Below are 22,444 nucleotides of genomic sequence, written 5' to 3' on the forward strand. Positions count from 1 at the left end.
CTTCCAGGAGAATGATAAAGCCACTGAGAAAGTTAGGACAATATGTGGGAGCAGATGAGGTGGGACCCGAATGCAAAATAACTGTGTTTTATTTACCATTTTATCCTAATCAACTGATAGCACATTGCCAAGCACATTGCAGTAATGCAATAAATGTTACAGGGCAAGATGAAGATACTTCAAATAGCTGTGCCAGATGTGAGAAAAAAAATCATTGTAGAATATAGGAAGAAATGAGCAAAATAAGTTCTCCTGGGGCCAATGTGGAACTTTGAGGGAGAGACCATCTTGTTGTGAATTGGCATGGTAGTGTGTGAGCTACCCATGGAGCATTTGCACCATGTATATTTAATATTTGTACGGTATGTGTGGTGGTACTTAACATAGTTGTGATTCTTAAATGAATAACTTAATAATATATGAGAACAGGCTTTAAGAAATGAGTTGGGAAAAAAAGGAATTTAGGAGAACCAAGATGGCGGCATAGGTTAACGCTGGAGTTTGCTGCTTTGAACAACTACTTCAAAAGTAAAACTAAAAGACGGAAGGGACATCACCCAGAACCACAGGAAGGCTGGCTGAGTGGAAGTCCTACAACTAGGAGGAAAGAGAAACGCATACGGACACGCAGAGGAGGCGCAGTGCTGAAGTCAAATTCTGAGGTGCGAAGTGCGCGGAGCGGGCTGGCGGCGGAGGGCGCGGTTGGCGTTTTCAATCGGGAGGGAGTCGCAGACTCTGAGCTCCAGATACAGGCGAGTCTTTAGGGACCCAGACTCAAACGGGAGAAGCGGGACTGTCTGGCTTCGGTCAGAGCGAGTGCAGCTTTCTCTCCGAGCTTTGCAGCGGGTGCTGGGACTCAGAGAGGCAGAGCCCCTGGGGACAGGACTGAGAGCCGCCATAACTGCTCTCTCCGGCCCACCCTGTTGATCCTGTGCGACCCGCCCTACCCAAGCCCTGCACAGAGGCATTTGCCGGATAGCCTCAGGCAAAGGCTAGATTAGCACCTCCCTAGAGGACAGAAGTTCTCTCACTGCTGACACAGCTGATTCTCACAGCCACTTGGCCTGGAGGTCAAACCCTCCCTGGTATTAGCTACAATAATCAAGGTTTAACTATAAGACTGCGAACAAAGACCACTAGGGGGTGCACCAAGGAAGCATAACAAAATGCGGAGACAAAGAAACAGGACAAAATTGTCAATGGAAGATATAGAGTTCAGAACCACACTTTTAAGGTCTCTCAAGAACTGTTTAGAAGCCGCCGATAAACTTAATGAGATCTACAAGAAAACTAATGAGACCCTCAATGTTATATTGGGGAACCAACTAGAAATTAAGCATACACGGACTGAAATAACGAATATTATACAGACTCCCGACAGCAGACCAGAGGAGCGCAAGAATCAAGTCAATGATTTGAAATGCGAGGAAGCAAAAAACACCCAACCGGAAAAGCAAAATGAAAAAAGAATCCAAAAATGTGAGGATAGTGTAAGGAGCCTCTGGGACAGCTTCAAGCGTACCAACATCAGAATTATAGGGGTGCCAGAAGATGAGAGAGAGCAAGATATTGAAAACCTATTTGAAGAAATAATGACAGAAAACTTCCCCCACCTGGTGAAAGAAATAGACCTACAGGTCCAGGAAGCGCGGAGAACCCCAAACAAAAGGAATCCAAAGAGGACCACTCCAAGACACATCATAATTAAAATGCCAAGAGCAAAAGATAAAGAGAGAATCTTAAAAGCAGCAAGAGAAAGAAACTCAGTTACCTACAAGGGAATACCCATACGACTGTCAGCTGATTTCTCAACAGAAACTTTGCAGGCCAGAAGGGAGTGGCAAGAAATATTCAAAGTGATGAATACCAAGAACCTACAACCAAGATTACTTTATCCAGCAAAGCTATCATTCAGAATTGAAGGTCAGATAAAGAGCTTCACAGATAAGGAAAAGCTAAAGGACTTCATCACCACCAAACCAGGATTATATGAAATGCTGAAAGGTATCCTTTAAGAAGAGGAAGAGGAAGAAAAAGGTAAAGATACAAATTATGAACAACAAATATGCATCTATCAACAAGTGAATCTAAGAATCAAGTGAATAAATAATCTGATGAACAGAATGAACTGGTGATTATAATAGAATCAGGGACATAGAAAGGGAATGGACTGACTATTCTTGGGGGGTAAAGGGGTGTGGGAGATTCGGGAAGAGACTGGACAAAAATCGTGCACCTATGGATGAGGACAGTGGGTGGGGAGTGAGGGCGGAGGGTGGGGCGGGAACTTGGAGGAGGGGAGTTATGGGGGGGAAAAAGAGGAACAAATGTAATAATCTGAACAATAAAGATTTAATAAAAAAAAAAAAAGAAATGAGTTGGATTTTAAGGTTAAAGTGGTAAGTGACAAAGCCAAATTTATATCATCAGTGAACTGGTATGGTGGCTAAGGAACTTGTAAGATATCAAGAAAAGAGTTCTTGAGCAATTTTGTTAGTATCAGAATGAGGTAGTAAAGGATGTAGTCAAAGAGAAGGCATTGTAACTTGTTTGGAGAGGAGGAGAAGATACAGATAACTGTATATTAGCTTGAATTTTCTAACTTGATATTCACATAAAAAGGTAAATACAAGGAAGCTTAAGTTGGAGAAAAGAATTAGAATTAAAGGGGTAGGCAGAATTTTCTTAGAAATAGGTATGTATAATTCATAGTCATTTTGCTCAAAGTTGTTCTGAAGTATTGTTTAGTCATTTAGTGTATAATAAATATATACAATAATGATATCTCATGTCAGAAAAATATATAATATTTCATAATGACAGTAAAGTAACAGGACCATTTGATAATAGGGTTAAAATTACCAAGTTCTTTTTGAGAATTCTGGTGTGTTAACTAGTAGATTATTGCATTTTTGCTGTATGCAGCAAACATCTATGATTATTTTAGTGATCTTTGTCTTGTCTTGTTCAAGTAACCTCAAATATGTGTATTTAGACTGTTGCCTGTTCATATATCCTGAGCTGTACCTGTTTGCTTTGTTATTTCTCTAAGTTTAATGGACCAACATAAAAATTGATGGCAACTGTTGCTTAGTGTCATCTTTACCTTTAAAGAAAAAAGAAAAACAAATAAAACTAAATCATGCCAGACAGCTATAATGCTGTTTATGTCGACTAAAGGATCAGATATACTCTACTAAATTGATTTCTGATATTATGGGACATATTTAGGGCAAAAAAAGATATAATATGTATAAACAAATACACTTAAGTTCCTGTTTGTATAGCAGTGTTACCCTAAATTTACTTTATCAGCCAATAAAAATCATTAGTTTAAAATAGCCTTGCCTGTTCTCTCCTGAACCAAAGACTTCTTTTAAAAATTTTCATAAAACTGAATAATTATGCATGTCTTATTAGTTTCCTGACCTTTGTGACCTGCTTATGTATCTTTACTTATGTATTTTTAAGAACCAAATCTTATTTATTTTAGAAAGGAATGAGTAAAGGTGTGTCAGCTGCTAATCCATTTTCACTTTTACATCGCTGTATACAAGAAATTAGCAGGCTGATTCTCAGAATTGTTTTTGGTCTTTCATCTTTACCACTTAAAAGTAAAGTTGTTGTTTTTTTCTCTCTAGTTGGTTTGGCTCAGTGGATAGAGTGTTGATCCACAGACTAAAGGGTACTGAGTTTGATTCAAATCCGGTCAAGGGCACATACCTCGGTTGCAGGCTCCATCCCAGGCCCTGGTCAGGGTGCGAACGGGAGGCAGCTAATCAATGTGTCTCACTCACATGGATGCTTCTCTCTCACTGTCTCTCCCCCTCCTAGCCATTCTCTCTAAAAAAAAAATCAATGGAAAAATATCCTCTGGTGAGGGTTAACAACAACAACAAAAATCAATATTTAAAGGTACAGATTTTTCTAAGATTGTTCTCTGTATTATTTGTCCTAACATATTTTTCTTGATTATTAGAATAGTATGCTTATTCTTTGAAAGTTCTCTTTCCTTCCCTGTAAAATCAAAACAATATCATTTTTGGCTAAGGAGGAAGTTTTTAAAAATATAGTCATGTAAAAAAATACCTTAAATATAATTCAGTTGTAGTATCAGATCAATTCCTGGACTTATTGGGGTGATCACTTCATAAGTTATATGAATGTCTAATCTCTGTGTTTTATACCTGAAACTAATGTAATATTGTATGTCACCTAATTGAGAAATACTGAAAAAATAATTGTTATATCACAATATTTATTCATAAACTAAATAAATAACAGCATCTAGATTTTAAATAATTTATTTTTAATATTTACCTTATTCTTCTTGCTTTTAATATTTTAGGCCACTTGATCATTCTGGCATTTTATGGTAGAGAATACATTGAGTTTGGCTCATGGAAAGAATATGAGGTAATTGATCACATGTTCTCTATAAATTTTAAACTATATGTATGCAAAATTTAGAGTATTTTAACATGTCAGATAAGATCTTATGTTTGAATTTTTCAGTAACATTTTACATATACGATTTTAATTACCAAGTTCTTTTTGAGGATTTTGTTTTAAGATAGGTTTTCCTTTCCTGATGGTAGATAATACTGTGAGGAATTTTCTTTTCTTTTAGAACTTATATATGTTTAAGAAAAAAGCAGTATTAGAGTGTTCTTCACTTTGTTATGTAGTTACAGTTATTATCTTTAAAAGCGTTGAATAACTTAGCTTTCTGTGGGACTTAGAAACCACAAGAGAACTCCTCCTTCCTACCCTCCTCCCTAACATGCCCCAAGTAGGATTAATGGCATGCTGTGTTGAAAAGTAGTGGCTAGCACGCATAATTTATAGGGAAATAGTTAAGAAAGAGCATTGAGGCTCCTATAATGGGAAACTTCTAGGCAATACTCAGGCTCATTTAATGAGAAAACAAATATCAGACCCTTTGTTAGTCTTTTCCCATCTCTTTGGTACCCATCATGCATGGATTTGGCAGTCTAAAATGGCAGTCAGTTAAGTGTACATGCTACATGCATTTCCACAATTGTTTCACACATTACCAGACATCAAGCTTATATCAGAGGGAATTCAAATTAAAGATAGTAAAATACAGCAGCTATCCGTATGTAATCAAGTCAATGACATGGTCGTATTGGAGATCATTGGATTTTATTTATTTGGTGGAATAATTAGCTAACATAGTGCTGATGTCATAATTGTTCTACTCAATAATGGGTTGACTATGTAGGAAGGTGCTACAGTTTGGTGTGTGAACTTCTGCTTCCATTACAAGAGGCCTTAAGAAAGGTGAAAAGGGGGTGGGGGCAGGGGTGAGGGTGGGCTGGGTTGTGGGAGAGGCATCAGAGGGATAAGCATTGATTCTGAGTCCATGTAAACTGCTCATCTTTAATCTTTGAGATTATATTTGCACCCAAATTACTTCTTACCTTTCCACATAGTTGAAATGAAATTGCCAGTCCTTTTAAGATGATAAAACTTTGCTATTTTAACATTTCTTCAGTCTTCAGTTCCTATGAGAAGATAAATGTATAATCTGTTGGTTAAGAAACTTAACCAAGACTCAAGAAAAATTAACTGGAGCTATATCCTCCATTTCAAAACTGTTGTTTTATAGAAGTCCTCCAAAGAGTGCACCAAATATTCCCTGATGTGTGTTCCAAGTTTTTATACTTTTTTTGATATAAGGTTGTAAGAAAGATAAATTGAATAGTTTTGTGTCTTAGACATTTGTAACATGATTTATAACAAAAAATGATGCATTTATATACAGAAGTTATAATTTAATAGTTTTAATAATCTTTATCATGCTATATTTAAAGGAATATAATACCAACTCTTTCAAATAGTTTTCTAAGAAATCTTGCAACTTCATCATATTTCTCAAACCATTTGAATTGTCTATATCAAACAGATAAATCTGACATTCTTTTTCCTTATCACTCGGTATTTACATATGAACCTAATAACTGTGAAAGCTTGTATGGGCCTGGAGAGAAAAAAAAAAAGTTTCCATAGTATAGTTCTCTTAAAATTGCTTACAAATAATGTTTATTAAAAATAGTTTAGAGAAAATGTAAAGTAAAAACCAAAAGATGTGTGGGTAGAATCCTCCTCTTGTATTATTCAAAGAACCAATAGAGAACGATTCTATATGTGTCTATCCGTCCCACTTTTTCTTTTAATATGATTTTTGGACCATTCACTTTGATAGCATTAAAATCCTTTATTATATGTGAAATAAGGTAGTTGTCTTGTATAGGGGAGTGATAGGGAAGGAAATGTTTGTTTTTACATATTGTATAGCATATACTTTACATTTATATAGATCACACTTTAGAAAGTTATTTTGTGTGTGTAACATCTTTTTTAAAAAAATATATTTTTATTGATTTCAGAGAGGAAGGAAGAGGGAAAGAGAGATAGAAACATCAATGATGAGAGAGAATCATTGACTGGCTGCCTCCTGCATGCCCCCCACTGGGGATCAAGCCCGCAACCCAGGCATGTGCCCCTGACCGGGATCGAACCTGGGACCCTTCAGTCTGCAGGCCTATGCTCTATCCATCGAGCCAAACGGGCCAGGGCTTGTGTGTGTAGCATCTTATTTAACTTTTCCCAGCTGGTCAGTTAGAGGGTAGGGGTTGTCTCCATAATATGGATGGGCAAACCAGAGACCCAGCGAGATTCTAGCATGCGAACCGAGATCTTGTGACTTTTACTGTGGCATTCTTATCCACTATAAAAGTAATTATATTCAAATTATTCAATAATTCAAATTCGATTTTCCAGTCATAAAAGTTCTTCAGGAGCCACCTTGGGACTATTGGTCACCTGTAGAGCGGGTCCCTTTTGGACTTTTTTCCTTTGAGTAGTATTTCATTGGGAGATAGGATTTCAGAAATATTCTGCTTTCATTTTTGCAAAGACTGTAAATTAGAGTAGCAATCTATGCCTCAGTTTTGTTCTTGCATTCTACTAAAAGTGATGATCAAGGTTATATACCAGGGGTGGGCAAACTTTTTGACTCAAGGGCCACAATGGGTTCTTAAACTGGACTGGAGGGCCGGAACAAAAGCATGGATGGAGTGTTTGTGTGAACTAATATAAATTCAAAGTAAACATCATTACATAAAAGGGTACGGTCTTTTTTTTTTTTTTAGTTTTATTCATTTCAAATGGGCCGGATCCCCGGCCCGCGGGCCGTAGTTTGCCCACGGCTGTTATATACCTTTCCCTTACTGGCACTGTAGAGTTAGAAACAAGGGTTAAGCCTGGCATTTCTTTTACTTCTGTTCCTCTTCAACTAAGTTAATTTACTGAATTAACGTAGTACACAGGATATACAGGATACTAGCTTTTTACCAGGGCCAATGACAAGTGGTTTTAAAATAGTAGTATAGGGTAATGTTCAATTATTTTTTTAACAGTTCATTCTGAACATAGAGAGGCACTTTAAAGGGCAGCAAAAATGGATATTGACAAGAGTGAGGAAAGATTGAAGCATGGTAGTTACTCATTTTGTCTGGGGAAAGGAGGGGAGAAAACTTAAAATCTGTTTTCAAATGTATTTGTATTTCTCTTTTTTTGTTACAAACTTGCAGTGAAAATCAATAAAGTAGCAAAATGACAGGTATGTTAGAGACTTGTTATCGTCTTAAAAGCCCGGCTGAAATAGAATGAGTTTAAATTATAGAAAGAGTAATTTTAATTTGTCATAAAGAATACACCCCATAAAAAGTCAATGAACTCTGGAATGGTAGAGATATTTGGGAGGTTAAACCCCATAAAAAGATTCATGACCAGAATGGTTATTCAACTAAATATACATTTAATCTTTAAAATCTCTCCCAAATTTGAAGTTCTTTGACTTTCGTTGACTATAATTGTGTTGCTAATTGCTTGGAAACTTAATGCAATATGCACATGAATATGCTGTTATAACTAAAGAGGGTACATGTAATTTATGGATATCCTTTTATTATTTTTTTCAGAGATAAATTAAGATAAAAATTGCAAGTGCATTTCAAATTTTGGATTATATAAAGAACTATAATGCATTTAATCTAAGAGATAATATAAATTTAATCTTATGTGCACTTAAAAAATACTTTATACAAATACAAAGGAAGCTAACAGTGAAGAATGTGAGAATAAAGCTCTATCCTTTATCAAAGTATTCTAGAGCAAACAGCTTATGGGTTTTCAAGTTAGTCAAACCTGAGCTTGAATCTTAGTTCACCCACTTATTAATTCAATATCTTTATGTAATATGGGATAATAACTGTTGCCTTGCAGACTTGTAAAAATTAAATAAGGGATATATGTGAAGTACATAATCCAATGCTTGGCACAGAGTAGTACCAATAAGTGATAGTTCTCTTCATTTCCCCCATAAGTCTTATAGTTTCTCTGGAAGTTTGGTTCAGGAAACCAGTAGACAGGGAGGAGATAAATGGGCATATTTTGGAGATAGGGTTCAATATACTTCTTGCATTTACTATTTAATTTCTCAAATTTTACTGTATCCTGCTATAGTCCACAAGAATTTATTGCTTTTTTAAATTAAGGAGAAACCAGTTTTGGACCTACCTTGAGCAAAAGCTTCGTTATCAGACCCACTTTTAGGAAGAAAGCTATATAGAGTTGTAAGTAGGAGGAAACCACATGTAAAATAGAAAATATGAAACATCTTCAGATCTTAACTCCTGGAGAAACTCCCTTTTATCAAAAGGAAGTGTTTACTTACGAGTTCAGTGTGATACATGCATTATTTTCTTTCAATTTAGGGTCCATCAGTTCTCATTTTGTTTTATTTTAATTAACATAATTGTCTTAGATTCCCTTCTAACCACTACTTACCCTACCCCTTCCTCCTACCCCAGCTAACACAAGTCAGCTTACTACTATAGTTATCTTGTATCTCATTTGTTAATCTATACTAATAAAAGCCTATGTGGTCGTCACGCCCTCATGCTGTGGTGCCCTCACGCTGTGATGCCCTCACGCTGTAACAATTCGTCACCAGTAGACTGCATGCATAGCGGGCGAGCGCGGGTAGGCGGGGACTTGACACTATGTGCGCAGCACGGAGGTGGGTCCTGGCGGCTCTCTGTGGCGTAGAGGCGGGACCCCCAGCTCCGGCCTACCTCTTTGGGGCACTCTATCAAGGAGCCCTGGATGGGTGGGCGGAGCCTACCTCTTTGGGGAGATCAATTGCGGGGCTCCTGCACTGTGAGAGTGCACAAGTCAGACTGGGGAACACCCCCCTCCCAAGTGCATGAATTTTGTGCACTGGGCCTCTAGTTTTATAATGATAACCAATATTTATTAAGTGCTACCCGTGAAAGAGGCACTGAGTAAATACCTTATATATACTCACTTAACCTTCACATGATCTCTCTGAGGGGAGTAGGTCCTACAGACCCATGATTCCTTATATTCACTTGTGAATTTCAAAAGGCTTTAAAAAATCACCAGTTCCCCAAGTTTGTGGCAAAACGAATTTAGCCTCAAAACAACTCATGGGTTTTTGAGTTAGTCAAACCTGAACACTTTGAACGTTCATTCATTTAGCTATAGGAATGTTAATGTGTGTGATTATGGGTTGCTGCTGTAGATCCAGTTGGGGTGTAAGATATCTGGTAGTACTTTCTAAAATTCAAACATTTCTAAGTCATGTGACATACCTGGCCCAGGGGCTAAGAATAGGGTGTTGTGAACCTGTTTCATTATTCTGTTTTATAGATGAGAAGACCGATGCTAGAGGATGTTCAGTAAATTGCCAGAGTTTGAATGGTATGTTAAGATGTTAAGTAAATTACTCAGGTAATGCATGGTAAAGCCAAACTTAAACCCAGCAGTCTTATTCTGGAGCCCAGACTTTAAAACCGCAACACTGTTTTGCCACCCAGTTGCCAAGGCAAGATTGAGCTTAGTTGGCACAATGTTTATGTCTTAAGTTGACACAATTGCTTAGTTTTACTAATAGAGGAAGGTGTATACGAAAATAACCCTCTTATAATTTATATTTGGGTGTGGAATGTTGTGCTTTTCTCCATATCTCGGATGGATGTATCTGATCCTAGAAGTCCCCTAAATATAATGAGCACAGTCACAAAGGCCTCTCGTGTCAAAGTAGAAAACTGTATAATTTCTCTTTTGTCACTTTTCATTATTTTATATTGTCTCTCACTCAAGCTAGAAGTTGCTTGTTTTGACTTTGTTCAACAAATAATTATTTAATGCCTGCTATATAGTAGGCTAGAAATACAATAATGGACAAGAAAATTTTGGTTCCTGTCTTAATGGGGACACTATTGTCATTGTGGATGGGGCAGCACTTGGTGGGATCCCCACGTAGCAGCCTGTTTGGTCCAAAGCATATGTGGTCCAAAGTGGCTCCCCAATTGTTGTGGCAACCTAAGTGGCCCCCAAAGTTTCCAGGGTCCCTAGGTGGGGAACAGGGTAGTGGTATACCTGGATGTTATTCACAGTCAGTCCTGAGGATAGTAGCTGTTCATTTGCTCATCCACTATCCAAGTTGAATAATTAATTTATTTTAAGCATTTCTTTTTCTAGAATCCTGGCTTCATTCAATGTAAACAGAGCTGAGAGAGCTACCAAACAAGTAACTACCCTGCTCACACTCTGGGTACAATAACTAAACAGAAAAGCAAGATTAATTGTGGGTACACTTAACCATGATTAATTGAAAATTCCCATTATACTTTATAAATAACGAGTATAAGTTAGGCTCCTAAGTTAACATACCAAGTGATGCTGGATTTTTTGAGTGATAGAATCAAAGTCTCTAGGACTTTACATATGCAAGTTATTTCACAAAGACATAATATAGCATATTTATGCCAAGTATATTCTATAGCACACAAACATTTCTGCTTTAATTTTTGAAGTGACATTTTTAAAGAAGTCATAAATTCAGATGATTTGTGGATAGAAACTACTTGATTTTGAATTTATCATTTGAAAGGAATATATATTTTCATTGGTATCCACATAAACTGATTTTTAATTAGCATTTTACATTAAAGTAATAACACTTGAAAGTTTATGGGACCTCGGGTTTATGACAGTTGACATCATCCTATATAATAAAAGGCTAATATGCAAATAAGCTAAGTAGCGGAACAACTGATTGCTATGACGTGCACTGACCACCATGGAGCAGACACTCAATGGTGGTCAGCGTGCTCCCACAGGAGCCGGGCTCACGGCTGGTGAGCACAGCGGTGGTGGTGGAGGGAGCGAGCCTAAACCGGCAGTCGGACATCCCCCGAGGGGTCCCGGACTGTGAGAGGGCGCAGGCCAGGCTGAGGGAACCTGCCCCCCCAGTGCCCAAATGTCGTTCACCAGGCCTCTAGTTTTAAATAAAAATAATTTCATTGTATTAGGATCACAAAAATTACATATGCTCATTGTAAAACATTCTGAAAATTCAGGAAGTTACAATGAAAGAAGAAAGCAAAAAGCAAAAAAATACCATCATCATTCTGCTTGATGATGACTACACATCTGCTCACGAGATTACTGTCACATTTCCTCAGGATTCCTGTCGCAGTGAGTGCATCTGTGCTCACATTGGTGCTCTTGGCTGTGCTTCTGCTCATGCATTTGCTCTCCTTTACAAATTCAAACCTTATAAAAATTGGGTCATAAAATTTGTTTAACTTTGACAATCATATCTTAAACATCCTTTCATGGTAATAACATTTTCTATCTCTTTATTGGCATTATATGAATGTATCAATTTAAGCAATTCTCGACATTTAGGATGGTCTCTAGTATTGATATTATGATTAATTGTATGTGCATCTTTGTGCAGGTATTTATTTCCTTTATATGAATTCTTAGGAATGGAATCCCTGGCTAGAAGAATCTGGGCACGTTTTGAATGTTTTTATCAACCAGCAGATTGATTTCTAGAAAGGTCATACCATTGTATGCTCTCTGACACTGGACATGATCAATCTTTGTAAATTTTTTTTTTTTTTGTATTTTTGCCAATCTGATAGTTGAATAAAAATCTCACTTTGATTTGCATTTTTAAATAATGAATGACTAAAAAAAATTAAAAGCATGTTTATCAACCATTTGTATTTTGTTGTTGACTATCCATTTATATCTTTAGCCCATTTTCATGTTGGGCAGTTTCTTTTGTTCCTCCACTTCCTTTTAAATTTTAAGATCTCTTCATAATATAAGGATGTGAACTTTTATTTGTCATTCAGAATGCACGTATTTTGTTTGCCATTTAAAAATATTTGCTGGTTTTTGTTTTATTTTAGAGATACCTTGGTATCACTGTTTTCCACTTGGTATTTCCACATTTTAATATGACCATTATAATTCATAATGACTCGGTAGATGGATTAAGGATTAGACCTTTAAAAAAATGAAGATACTTTTTAGACGGGAAACAATTTTTGCAGATGAGAAAGATGATGACTTGCTCATGTAATTATATATGTTTGCTGTGATTACAGTTTCAATTGCTGCATATAAAATAGAAATTATGGGAGGGAGATATTTTAATAGCTATAGTTGAAAGACTCCTTACTTTAAATGTCAGACAGTCCTGGCTTTATTTATTTGTTCTTTAACTTAGACAACAAATGTTTAAGTACCTATTATATATTAAAAATTCATAATGGTTTCTCTATTTACTGATGTGTGACCAGGGCAGTTTACTTAGCTAATCAGTATTTTGACTCAATTTATTTATTTTTAAAAGAGGGATAATACCTACCTTGTTGACTTATTGTAAGGATTATAGTTTACCTGAAGTATCTAAGAGCACCTTACATATAATCAGACAACAATAAACATTTAGTGTTGGTGTTTATTCTTTATAGTAACAGAACATAGGGTACTTTTAGCTTGTTATTATACTATATAACAGTGATGGTGAACCTATGACACGCGTGTCAGAGGTGTCACGCGAACTCATTTTTTGGTTGATTTTTCTTTGTTTAATGGCATTTAAATATATAAAATATCAAAAATATAAGTCTTTGTTTTACTATGGTTGCAGATATCAAAAAATTTCTATATGTGACACGGCACCAGAGTTAACTTAGGGTTTTTCAAAATGCTGACATGCCGAGCTCAAAAGGTTCGCCATCACTGCTATATAATATCATTGCTGTGGGTAGTAATTTAGCATATGGAGTAATCAACTATGGTTATTATAATTTCACTAGAGGCCCAGCGCATGAAAATTCATGCTGGAAGGAGGTCCCTCAGCCCGGCCTGCCCCCTCTCACAGTCCGGAAGCCCTCAGGGGCAGGAGGCGACCCAGTGATCAGGGGAAGGTGATGCCCCCATCACACCTCTGCTGCTGCCACTGCCGGCAGCACAAGCCTCAGCCAGCCCTGGTTACCTGAGCCTCGGGCAGCCCTGGGTGGCTGGGCAGCCAACAGCCGAGGCTTGCTTGCACCTCGGGCCTGCCCTGGGCAGCTGGGCAGCTGGGCAGCTGACAGCCAAGGCTTGCCTGCGCCTCGGGCTGGCTCTGGGCGACTGGAGGGCTGAGGGGACTGGGAGACTCTGGAGACAGGCGTGTGGCAAGGCCGGGCCCGTCTGCCGCCCCGGTGGGGCTGAGGGGACTGGGTGCCGTCATCTTGTGGCTGTGGGCACCGCCATCTTTGAGGGCATGGCAGTCAATTAGCATATTCCCTCCTTATTGGCTATTGGTGCCACCATCTTCGAGGGTGGGGCAGTCAATTAGCATATTCCCTCTTTATTGGCTGTGGGCGCTGCCATCAGTGATGGTGTGAGGGTCAATTAGCATATTCCTTCTTTATTAGATAGGATTAATGGAGAGAATAGAGTCTACTTAGGTTGACTATACTTAGGATCTGTTAGATAAATAATACTTTCTTATTTTTGTAAAGCAGTTTAGTTTTCAAAGCTTTTTACTCATTTCTTATCTTATTTGTTCCATACAGTTTTCCTTTAAGATAAGCAGGGTCTCTATACTTTCCCATTTTACAACTGAGGAGCTGAAACTTAGAGAGGATGATTGACTTATCCAAGGTCATATGTCTTATAAGTGATTAATCAGGTTCCTGTTTTCTCCCACCTATATTTAAGATTCTCACTGAATCTAGATTGACGCTCAGTATGGGAAGGCACAGAGAATGGAGTCTATACTAATAAAATGGTAATATGCTAATTAGACCAGACGTCTTCTGGACACCTTTCCAGAAAAAGCCACGGTGGCAATTTGGGGCGATCAGGTGGGCAGGGGAGAGCAGTTAGGGGCGATCAGGCAGGCAGGCAGAGTGGTTAGGGGTGATCAGGCAGGCAGGCAGGTGAATGGTTAGGAGCCAGTGGTCCTGGATTGCAAGAGGGATGTCCGACTGCCTGAGGGGTCCCGGATTGGAGAGGGTGCGGGCCAGGCTGAGGGACACCCCCCCTCCATGCATGTATTTCGTGCACTGGGCCTCTAGTTTGACTATAATTGCCCAGTCTTCATTTAGCTTTAACCATTTTATAGTTCTTTGTATTGCTCCCATTTCAGTCATGTGAACATTGGCCTTAATGTCTTAGTTGTCTATAGCAGTGATTTAAAAAAGGAAGGAAGGGAGGGAGGGAGGGAGGGAGGGAGGGAGGGAGGGGTGGAGGGAGAGAGGGAGGAAAAGTTTATCTGATAATATATGCTTGGGAGCAAGCTCTCAAATGCTCCCCATAGCTGTGATTTTTAACCTTTTTAAAAAAATCTCATGGCACACACAAACTAATTACTAAAATTTTGCAGCACACCAAAAAATATATTTTTTGAAGATCTGATAAAAATATACATATAATTTTGATTGATTAAAAAAAACTAGTAATTACCTACCTTTTTTGCTCCAAAGTGACTTTCTAAAAATCAGTTGCCTATACTTGTATATAAGGATTTCTGGTACCAAGAATTAGCTAATCAGATGCAACCTTATTATGTGATGTGACCAATAAGATGCAACTGTATAATATGACCTATGTATTTATGGTTCAAGACAGGGCATTCATACTGGATAGCTATTGTTGTATTGATTGTGGTCTTTTTTTTTTTTTAATTTGACAATCTAAGGGAAAAGAGGCCAGTACCCCTGAGTAGTTAGGTGTTGCATGTTTCAGAAATCTTTGCAGCATACCAGTTGAAAATTGCTGTTCTGTAGCATTGATGGTGGTTATAGTGAATCACACCTCTGGATATTCATGCCCATGTGAAGTCCCTTACCTTTCAATCGGGACTGGGCCAGTAGCTTATTTTACAAAACAGAATGCCACAGTATTAAACTCCTCCAGGTCTGGATGTAAGCCCTAAGAAGGCCACGTCGTTTTGGCTTTAGTGTTTTGGGATATCTGAATCATCATGTAAGAAATCTGGCTACCTTCCCAGAGACACCATTTGGAAAAGAGGTCACGTGGAGACAGAGAGGCCCTGAGATTGCATGGAAATAGCAACCTAGTTACCCTAGTACTCTAGCTGAGCCCACCTCCCCCTTGCCAGCTGAAAGTAATCATGAGTAACCATCAGCAGGAGAATCAGAAGTGCCTAGGTAAGCCCAGCTTAGCCTGCAGCATTACAAACAAATGGTTATTTTCTTGAGCCAGTAAGTTTTGGGGTGGTTTGTTACACAACAATAAAAAAAGCAAAAGAAGCATAACAGTGTTCTTGAAAACAAAAGTTTTGCTAAAGAATATTTACTTTGCTTGTCCTCTTTTGACAGTTTTGGTCATTCCATGGCTTGCAAATATCACATGTAATATTGAAGAGGGATAATAGTAATAAATAATTCTTTTCCTTTACAGAAGCTCACCTTATTCTACCACAACTACATGGGTTTGGCTGATACTTGGGTGAATCTGAGGTAAACCAATCTCTCCATACTGATTCTCAGGCGATAGGGTTGCTGTCTATGTTCAGGGCTCTGATTCCTCTTCTCCGTTAAGTTTCTCACTCTCAGTCTTTTGTGACTCTTTTCTCCCTGTCAGAGTTGTTGGATTTGGCCTGGGTCAGCCAGGTAAGATAAGATGGAGTAGTCTTTCTTCCTCACTTGCACTTATTTCTGTTATCCAGAAAAGACTTGGGCAAGTCTTTTGGGGCTGAAAGTGGATCTAAGACCAGGAGTTGCCTTATTTTTGATCATTTACATATTAATTAGCAGGGAATATATTGAGCCATTGCTCATGCAGTTTATTTTTTCCTCTCAGAGAGTAGAGTCTCTACTATTTAACTTTAAATATTGAAATAAAGTTTTTTTTCATGTTTCTACTAGAGATAAGAATCAATGATCCAAAAATTTATAAGTATAATTTTTTAAACAAATTTTTTGTTAAAATGCTTTTTGTGTTTAAAACTACAAGAAGATAGATTTAAAATTCCAGAGATTGATTGGCTTTCACATTGGTGGAGCGAGGGCCTCCTTTTATTTGCTCAAACAACAAAAACATGGACAGAACAATTACAACCAACCATTTCAGAATTCTGGCAGTTAACCAGAGAATGAACTGAAAATCCATGGCCCAAGAGAAAACTACTGAACCATGAGAAGACAGTGGAGCCTGTGACATTTTAACTAGAGGTGATTTCCATCTTTCCTCTTTCCCCAGCTTAGTGATATAGCAAAAGCTGGCAGCATTACAGACCAGACAGTGGAGAGATCTGACCACTTTTGGATATTCATTAAAAACACCAGCTCCAAAGCACAGTTGATATGTTGTCCAAGCTTGCAGCTCCCTGGGAAAACTCTATTCTCAGAGAGTGGTTGACTATTTGATTTGACTCAGAGCTCAGCCCAGTTGGGGAAAGAAGAGGCCTATCAGGGCTTTGCTAAAACAATAGCAACTGTTGGCAACATATCCCCTGCTTAAGGCTGTGATTTCAGTTGGGGCAAACAAGTGTCTGCCCAGGATTTTAAAAGGAAATCTTGGAGAATTAGCCAACCCTAGGGAATTTGGAAAAGCTCCAAAGTATTCCTGGGGATCTGAAAGGTTGCACATGTGCACAGCTGTGCACATGCCCAGGAAAGACCTGGGGAAGGAGATCACCTATGGCTGAGGTTTTATGTAAGTAGGAAAAGAAAGCTAGGACTGTCTTATAAACTGACTGAATTTCCAAGGTGTGACTACTCATAAAAATTCCTTGGGCAAATGATGGAAGACATACAGGCAAACATTTAAGGAAATCCTCTAACCAATCATTGGTTGACCACTAAGTTATACTGACCTAGTGTGACTCCTAAAAAGTCAGGCTTAAAAATAAAAATAGAACTTAAAAAAAAATTAGTAGAGAGCCCAGTGGCCAGCACACTACAGGGAACACAGAATCTACAAAATTAGCTCATAAAAGTGCTTAAACTATTTGTAGTGTCACCAATAAAAACAAAATCGGTGTTAAAAATCTTGGTGGGGCAGTGTGGAGAATTTGATACTACAGTTGTTAAAATACATTATCTAAAATGTTCAGTTTTGAACAAAAAATTGAGACATGCAAGAAATAGGAAAGTATACCGCATACACAGGAAAGAAAACCACAAAAATCTGCTAAAAGAATGAATGTCCCATCGGGATCTCAGATCTGGGCTTAATAGACAGACTTTAAGTCAGTTTTTATAAATACGTTCAAAGAATTAAATGATACCATGTAAAGAATTAAAGGAAGGTATAGAATGATGTCTTGCTAAAGAGAATATCAATCAACATAGAAATTATTGGAAAAGTACCATATGAAAATTTTGAAGTTTAAAAGTATAATAACTGAAATGAAAATTTACTAGTTGGGCTTAACAGATAGGAGTTGACAAATGAAATAATTTGTCAATTTAAAGATAATTCACTAGAAGTTATCCATTGTGAGGAATAGTAAGAAAATAAAAATTAACAGAGCTTAACAAGATCTCTGGGGTGTCATCAAGTGTGTTAACGTATGCATAATTGAAGTCCCAAAAGAAATAATGGCAGAAGACTTAATTTAAAATATTAATCTACATATTACTCAGTGTACTTTAAGTTAAATAGTGCTATCCACAGTTAGACACATCATAGTCAAATTTACAAAAGTGAAAGAAATTTTAAAAGCTGAAAGAAAAAAATAACATGTAAAAGGGATTCCCAATAAGATCAATAGCTAACTTATCAGAAACCATGGAGGCTAGAAGACATTTTCAGAGTATTAAAAGAAAAAGACTATCAACCAGGAATTCCGTATTTAGCTAAACTTCAAAGATGAAGGAGAAATTAAGACATTTACAAATAAATGAAAATCAAGAGAATTTGTTGCTTGCAGACTGACCCAACAAGAAATATTAAGGGGAGTCCTTCAGTTTGAAACAGAAGGATACTAGACAGTAAACTCTAATCCACATGAGAAAATAAAGAGCAATAGTAAAGGTAACAACATGAGTATTATGAAAGATACACATGGAAATACATTTTTTTTCTTTGTAACTTTTTCTCTCCTGTTTTAAAAGACAACTGCATGAAGCAGTAATAATAAATCTTTGTTGATGAGCTTATAACATATAAAGACATAGTTTGACAATAATAATTAAAAAAAAGAAAGGGAAGGGAATGGAGGTATATTGCAGGAAAAAAATTTATATAGGAATTAATTCAAACTAGAATGTTTTAGGTTAAAATGCTAATTGTAAATTCGAGGGCATTCACTTAAGGAAATAACACAAAAAAATTAGTGACAGAAACAAGGAATGAAAAAGGTACATTAGAAAATATCTAACACAAAAAGGGCAGGAATTAAGGGATATATGATATTACAGAGCTGAAATATTCTCTTAGAGAGGTTGCAATGTGTAATTTTCACATTACATCATGTATTTATATAATTTTTACCAGTAGTACATTTTGATTCATGGAGCCTCTTAAGGATTTAATTTTATGGTACTACTAGACACTTCTCAATAGATTTTAAAAATATGCTATAAAAAAAACGCACCAAAGTCAAGTCAGTGTAAAAAGATTTTATTAACCCTAATTCTTAAATTGTGGCTTTGTTTCCCTGGAGATGAAACAGCAGTATACAGAAATGAGAGATACCTTTGATTTTGTCTCTAAAATTTGAGTATGGAAAATTTAGTTATTTTCTTCCTCTAAAATGTGGGGGGAGAAAGATGAACAAAGGACTTTGGAGGATAGAGGAGATAATGGGAAAAACAGGTTATGCACATAAAAAAGGGCTGTTGAAAAGAGAAATGTCCTGGGCAGGATATTTCAGAAGTCTTGAGACGTATTTTTTTAATCCGCCTTTTCATATATTATTGGTTCTGTTCTCCAAAGGTGCCCAGCCCAGTGGAGATGTGATCTTATATGCATAGAAACTTAAACCCATGTTTAGCTTTTTGGTATGAAGAAAGTTTACTTATATCAAACAATATATGTAATTTCCTTATTATATCCATTATTATATATTATATTAATATATATTATATTCATTTAAAAGTATTTTAAATGAATTTTCTTACAAATGAGTTAAACTATCATTTAAAAATGAAATTCTCAATTTGTTTTCGGTCCAGGACAGTTGAAGAATAAAGCATAGTTGCATCAGTAATGATGACTCACTCAACTGGGAACATCTCTCTGGGTGAGAATAAGTAAGATTTTTAAAAGACCTCTGAACAGTTCTGATATGGTATACCTCCTTTTCATTATAAATTATAAATTTAAACCATAGATTGAAACCATTATAGAAATTGGTATTATTAAGAGATGACAAAGATTAAATTTAATCTCATGTGAAAACAGTTTTTTCTTCAGTGATATTAAACCTCTCCAACACTTCTATTAACCTTACCAGAGTTTTCAAGACATTTTTATTCTTAGTTTTTTAAAACCTTATTAACTGTTAAGTGTGCAGTACAATAGAGTTAACTATATGCATACAGATCCCTAGAACTTTTTCATCTTACAAACTGAAACCCTTTACCCTCTGAAGAATAACTCCCTTTTCTCCTTTCCCTCGGCCTCTGGTAATCACTGTTCTACTTTCTAAGAGTTTGACTACTTTAGATGTTTTATGTAAGTGGAGTCATGCAGTGTGAGTGTTTTTGTGACTGTTTTATTTTACTTAGCATAATGTCCTCAAGGTTTATCCATATTGTAGCGTATGACAGATTCCCTTCCTTTTTTTTTTTTTTTAGGCTGAGTTATGTTCAATTGTATTTGTATACTACATTTTCTTTATTCATCCACCGATGGGCATTTAGGTTGCTTTCACCTCTTGGCTATTGTGAATAATGCCACATTGATCATGGGTGTACAAATATCTCTTAGAAATCTTGCTTTTAATTCTTCTGGGATATACTAGTATGTCCAGAAATGGGATTGCTAGATTGTATAGCAATTCTGTTTTTAACTTTTTTAGGAACTTCCATACTATTTTTTATAATAGTTGCACCATTTTACATTCCCACCAACAGCACACAAGAGTTCTAATTTCTCCAGAGCCTTACCAACACTTGTTATTTTGTTTTTTAAGAAATAAAAAATATATATATTGGCCATCCTAATCATTCCTGGGTTTTTAACTTACTGCTAACATGTAAGGCCTTTGTTTTGTTTACTTATTTTTCACTTTCTTAAGAAACAGAATAGTTATTTTAGGAGGTTTCCTGTAATTATTGCAGATCTTCACACTGCTCCCTGACCTCAAACACTAGAACACCATTTGGGGCCAATGTTTGTGTTTTCTTTTTTAAGGGTAAACTTGCTTTAATAGCATCATTGTAATGGTGATTGCTGTCTCTGGGCTGGCTTATCTGCTCTGGTTTCCAAGCAGCCGATAAATGCCACATCTTTGAGTGTATGACTTCAGTGTATACCTAATGTGTTCTTCAACTCTCTCTGAATATGGTGGTTTCCATGCAGCATCTGCTCGTGAACCTTGCTGTCAGCCAATCTCCACAGATGTCTTGCTAAGTGGAGTTGTGCTGCCAAAGACTATGCTTCACTGCTGGTAGACCAGCTACCTTCTAGTGCCCTATATTTGATGATCCTGTCTAGGCATTTAATAGTATGTACAGTTTATAGGTGATGTTTATGATTATGTTCAAGACTAACAGATATAATGCTTATAATCCATTTAGTTCTCACAGCTGTATATATTTCAGCGTTTTCTGTTTTGCATACGCTTAGATTGAATTAGGATCTCAGTGTTGCTTCTAACTTCTCTGACTCTTTTAAAGACTATACTGTAATATTGTAAGGTTGAAACAAAACAAGAAACACTTTGAATCTGTATTAAAGTTTTGACTCTGCCACTTGTTGGTTGATTTACCTTTTGATGTGTCTTATCCTCTCTGAGGCAGAAATTTCATCTGTAAATGGAATAGAATGATACCTTTTATTTTTAAGGCTTCATTAATATTGTGAGCTTGTGTTTTTTGGGATGCCTTTTAACCAAGGAGCCTGTCACATTAGAATTTCCTTCCTTCAAATAGTGAAGGTGAAGGGTATTTCAAACTCAGTGGTACTTTTTTTTAATCCTCACTCTAGGATATGTTTTCATTGATTTTTAGAGAGAGAAGGAGAGAGGGAGGGAGGAAAGGAGAGAGGGAGGTAGAGAAAAAGACAGAGAGAGTAAGGGAGAGAGAGAGAGAGAGAGAGAGAGAGAGAGAGAGAGAGAGAGAGAGAGAGAGATATGAAGAGAGGAGAGAAACATTGATCTGTTGCCTCCCATAAGCTCTCCAACTGGGGATGGAACCTGCAACCAAGGTATGTGCCCTGACCCAAAATCAAACCCACAATCATTTGGTGCATGGCACAATACTGCAATCAACTGAGCCACCCAGCGAGGGCTCTAGTGGTACCTTTATGAACCATATTTGAATATTTGACAGGAGATATCTTCTGATATGTTTGATTCACTAACACATCAATTAACTATCCTTTTATTAGGACCAAGGCCTTTCCTCGTAGTATATAGATTTGCTAATTGGAACTCCAAGTCTTTCATAAATCTACATTCATAACAAATAATTTCCAGTTTACATTTTATTAATGTATTTTAAAAATTTAGACAATTGAAAAGGAGTGGCTCTCAAAGTGCGATTCCCAGACCAGTAGCACCAGCATGATGTGGGAATTTCTCAGCATGCAAAATTCTTGGTTTTAGCTCATTCTTACTGAATCAAACTCCATGGGGATGGGACTCAGCAGTGTATGTTTCCACACAGCCTCTATGCTAACATTGGGAACAACTATTCTATATTTTATGCTTTACTCCAGTTTATATATTTCTCTTACATTTGCCACCCAGCTCCTTCCTCACCCCAGGCCTTCACCATATTTTTGTTTATGTCCATGGGCCAAGCATGTATGCATATAAGACGAAATTTATTTTTAATTACTCCCAGATCTCCTAAGTCAGTATTATGGAGAAAGCAGAGAATCCACCCAGTGGTTC

At 37.0% G+C, this 22,444-nt stretch overlaps 1 protein-coding gene across 4 annotated transcripts in view; it reads left to right on the top strand.

Annotated features, from left to right (window-relative positions):
• The window catches only part of RFX3 (regulatory factor X3), a 289,374-nt gene that overhangs the window by 33,458 nt on the left and 233,472 nt on the right, over positions 1–22,444 (top strand). The window contains exon 1 of one of the 4 annotated variants that reach the window (XM_059656773.1): positions 19,551–19,624. The exons of the other annotated variants lie outside the window; for them this stretch is intronic. Coding sequence (XP_059512756.1) covers positions 19,591–19,624 — 34 coding nt within the window. The 5' untranslated portion in view covers positions 19,551–19,590. Of the gene's footprint in view, positions 1–19,550; positions 19,625–22,444 lie in introns of those variants that run through there. 4 annotated transcript variants of the gene reach the window in all.

The sequence above is a fragment of the Myotis daubentonii genome, chromosome 11 (genome assembly GCF_963259705.1).
Source record: "Myotis daubentonii chromosome 11, mMyoDau2.1, whole genome shotgun sequence".
Classification (NCBI taxonomy): Eukaryota; Metazoa; Chordata; class Mammalia; order Chiroptera; family Vespertilionidae; genus Myotis; species Myotis daubentonii.